The sequence below is a fragment of the Haliaeetus leucocephalus genome, unplaced genomic scaffold, assembly GCF_000737465.1.
Source record: "Haliaeetus leucocephalus isolate CR32 unplaced genomic scaffold, Haliaeetus_leucocephalus-4.0 Scaffold228, whole genome shotgun sequence".
NCBI lineage: Eukaryota > Metazoa > Chordata > Aves > Accipitriformes > Accipitridae > Haliaeetus > Haliaeetus leucocephalus.
In genome coordinates, this window is record NW_010972664.1 from 17,019,348 (window position 1) to 17,022,876 (window position 3,529).

A 3,529-nucleotide genomic window follows, 5' to 3' on the forward strand; every position below is an offset into this window, starting at 1 on the left:
TGTCCGCTGGTGAGACAGCGTTTCAATTGTCATTTTGAAACCCTTCCACCAGCATGAACTGTTGTCGCTTTTATGCATGCTTTTGATTTCCTTTAAGCTCTAAGCATCTTGAGGAAGGCAGTTTAGATCTGATTTTTCAAAGGCTCTAATCTGGTATCATTCTACTTAAAGCCCTGTGGGAGTGGTGGGCAGTCAGTACTTCTGAAAACCATGCTGCTTCCCTTTTGGTTTAGAGCTGTCTGAAAAACTGAAGTTGTTGAACTGAAATACACAGTACTTCAACCAGCTCTGATTTGGGTGTTTATTTATATTTATAATATAATGAAACTAAAAGCAGTCTCACATAGTCTCCTATGCCATTCGATCACATGCAGAGAAAAAATCACAGTAGTAGCTTCTCTCTCCTCTGAGCATTTGGAAACATAAAGAGAACCCAAACATAAACATATTCCATGTTACACAAACATACTACCTGAGATACAATTATTTTTCCAAATGCAAAGTGGCACACTTCCAAGTACCTAAATATCTTATAGATTTTGAAGTACATTCTTCAGTTGTTCGACAGTGAAAGTGGGCCGGATATTAACTAGAAGTTGCTATTTGACACCTTCTAGTGTAATTCACAAGGTGAGTTGACTAAGACAGTAATCTAGGTAATTTTTGTTATGAGTTGACAATTCAAAAAAAGTTACATGAAGGCTGAAAAGAAGAGAGAGAAGATGTGCTAGAGTGTGAAGTTTGAAAGTAGCATGATGTAGATGTAAACATACCTCAGACCTGTCTAGGTTGCAATGGTGCTGAGATTGCTGGGAATTGAGGGTTGTCTTCTAAAGTCTCCCATTCTGCAGAACATCACATCGCTGCACACCTGCAGCTGTGCAGTTTTGAGGACTTGCAGCCAGTATCCTTACTCTGTGTAGGGCTTAAGGGATCAGTAGGACTACTTGCCAAATAAGGTGCCGTACAACACAAATAAGATCAACAAGCTCTGGCCCTTGCTGCTTAGGTAGATGGTATCTCTCAGGTTTTTTAACTGCAAGATCTGTTGAGCATTGTCAAATGATGGATTTAACTTAAATTCTGTTTTACAAAGTTTGCCAGACTCTTTCTTGTCTTTATAAACCCCATCAGTGATCCACCAAGTCATTTCACCTTTTAGAAAGAATCAGAAGCACAGGAATTCAACAGGGGCTATTGAATTAAACGAATGCAAAGTTCTCAATAAGTAGCCAGAAAATATATTTCTCTAAAAATGACTTCCAACAGTATGTTTTCATAATCAAGTCCCTGACTATGTCATGTCCAACAGGCCAGAAATTTCAGACACTGTTGGAGCTAGATGCATCAGGAGAAATGAGGCACTCAAATGCCAAAGTCCAGTGTTTACGGATCACCGGTGTTCACGTGGCCTCCACTTAACCCCTTAGCATGGAACTGAACCCAGGTCTCTCACATCCTTGGTTGAGTGCCAGAATTGTTGGACTTCTCAGTAAGACGATGGCTTCTTTTTGGAGGGTATGTGCGGTTGGACTAGGCTTGTCAGAGAAGGTCTCAGCCTAAGGCGAGAGGGAATGCCTGTTTTAGGGATGCTGAGGGAGCTCTTGTATGAGATGGATGCTGAGCAGATCAGCAATGCCAGGCCTCAGGCAGTTAGGCTCACACCCAGCCCCAGAAGCATGGGGTCTGTCCCCGGAAATGGAGCCAGAGGCATGTTCAGCTGCTTGTGAGGTGCAGCAGGGGTTTTGTGAATGACAGTGAGACCAAGGGATGGACACAGTAGGCATCGACAGTGGAGTGTAGGGACGATACCTTCTCCTTGTACATTGCAACCTTGGTGCAGAAGGGTTTCTTACTATTACATTTTGATTTAGGAACATAGAGGAACGAGGTTAATTCGTTTATTCAACACACCTGCTGAAAATATTTTAAGACTACCTTCTCTGGGTAACTATCTTGACTGTTACCAGCTCCTTCAGTTAGAGTCCGCATCAGCATGAATGCAATTTCCATGCATTGTTTCAGTCTGGAAATGAAACAATTTTCATTAATGGAAACCTGGTTCTCAAGCAGAACAATTAGACCCACTTCAGGTTGAAAAAAGATAAAAGCATGCTAATTTGGATGGAGGACTCTTCTTTCAAGGCAGCCAATTGAGTCATCAGCCTGCCACCCACCTGACCGTCTGACAGGTAATTAGGAGATAGTCCTCTTTTTGTGCGGAGTGTGTGCGTAAACCTCCACACGCTGGTGTCGCTGCCCATTGGGACTTCCAGAGGAAAGAGCTAGTCAGTGGCAAAAGAGTGAGGAGAGCACGTTTGTCAGACGGTGCCTAATGAACTGACTTGTTTTTTGATTTAGTTCATTATTTTTGTCTTCTAACAGCTACTGAAGTTTCTGGCAGCAAAGTCGTCATGGCAGACCTGGGCTGCAAAAAACCCAGTGACTGTACTGTCTCCAGGCTACTCAGCGTAGTGGAGAGTGAACTCCGGGCTGGGAGAGACAAAGGCGATCCCACTGAGAAACAGCTCCAGGTTGTCTTAGAGGATGCGACGCTCTGGCAGAGATTCAGGGAAGTCACTAATGAGATGATCGTGACCAAGAACGGCAGGTGAGTGATCTGCTCAGCACAGTGGGCTAAGTGTAGGTGATAGCCAGGGGGGTTAAGTGGAATAATAATAACCTGTGTGTGCAGACTGGCAAGAATTGCAATGAGCACTTAACAGTTTATCCCTGCAGCCTTGCAGTCCCCTAAAACCAGCATTATGAACAGAATGGGGTGTCCCTCCTACTTTCTGGTTGCAGCTAAACCATCCCTGCCACCCTTTATTCCTGCTTGTGAAACGTGCTAGAGAAAGATATTGACTGACTTAAGGTTGCACAAAAAGGGAACTTTTGCAAGGGAATAGATGGTACCTCAAAACCTTTTGAATGGCTTCTTGTACTAATAATCATCAGCCTTTATTAGCAAGTCCTTACCTGTAAACCTCAAATTACTGTACAGAAGCAGATTGGTGATGTTATCGCCAGCTGCAGTTCCTGTCTCTCTGGCCTTGGGTATTAAAAGCTTGTACAAGCAGTCTGTACTGCAATGGGCTACAATAAAACTGTGCCCTATGTGGCATGTATGTGCAGTCCGGATTGTGTGGTCCCACAATGGTATTGCTCCATAGTTGTTGCTGGTGCCCTTGGAAACAAGTGCGGAATATTGGTTAACGCACAGAGTTTCAGAAAGACAAAATATTGTGATGTAAATGGATCACGTATCTTACTATTTGGGGAACACAGAAAGGCATAGGAAAAGAGCGCAAAACCTGGTGAGAAGGATACTAATTCTGAATCAGACACTGGCTTGAAGGAGGCTCTCCACAGAGGTTCTGCTCTGAACTGGGCTGACAGCAGAGTCCAGCCCATAACAGACAGGCAACTACTAGAGTAAGATTCACTGGTACAGTGGTACTAAGGTTTTTATTTAATGTGTACCCTCGCCACCCCTCTGCCGCGTGTCTTCCCCACCCCTACCCCCCCA

The 3,529-nt window shown here is 43.9% G+C and overlaps 1 protein-coding gene across 1 annotated transcript in view; it reads left to right on the top strand.

Annotated features, from left to right (window-relative positions):
• The first annotated feature begins 2,246 nt into the window (after positions 1-2,246).
• Positions 2,247-3,529, top strand: part of TBX19 (T-box 19) — a 13,705-nt gene continuing 12,422 nt past the window's right edge. Inside the window, exon 1 of the mRNA XM_010567382.1 lies at positions 2,247-2,611. Within this exon, the coding sequence (XP_010565684.1) occupies positions 2,415-2,611 (197 nt within the window). The 5' untranslated portion in view covers positions 2,247-2,414. The remainder of the gene's footprint in view (positions 2,612-3,529) is intronic.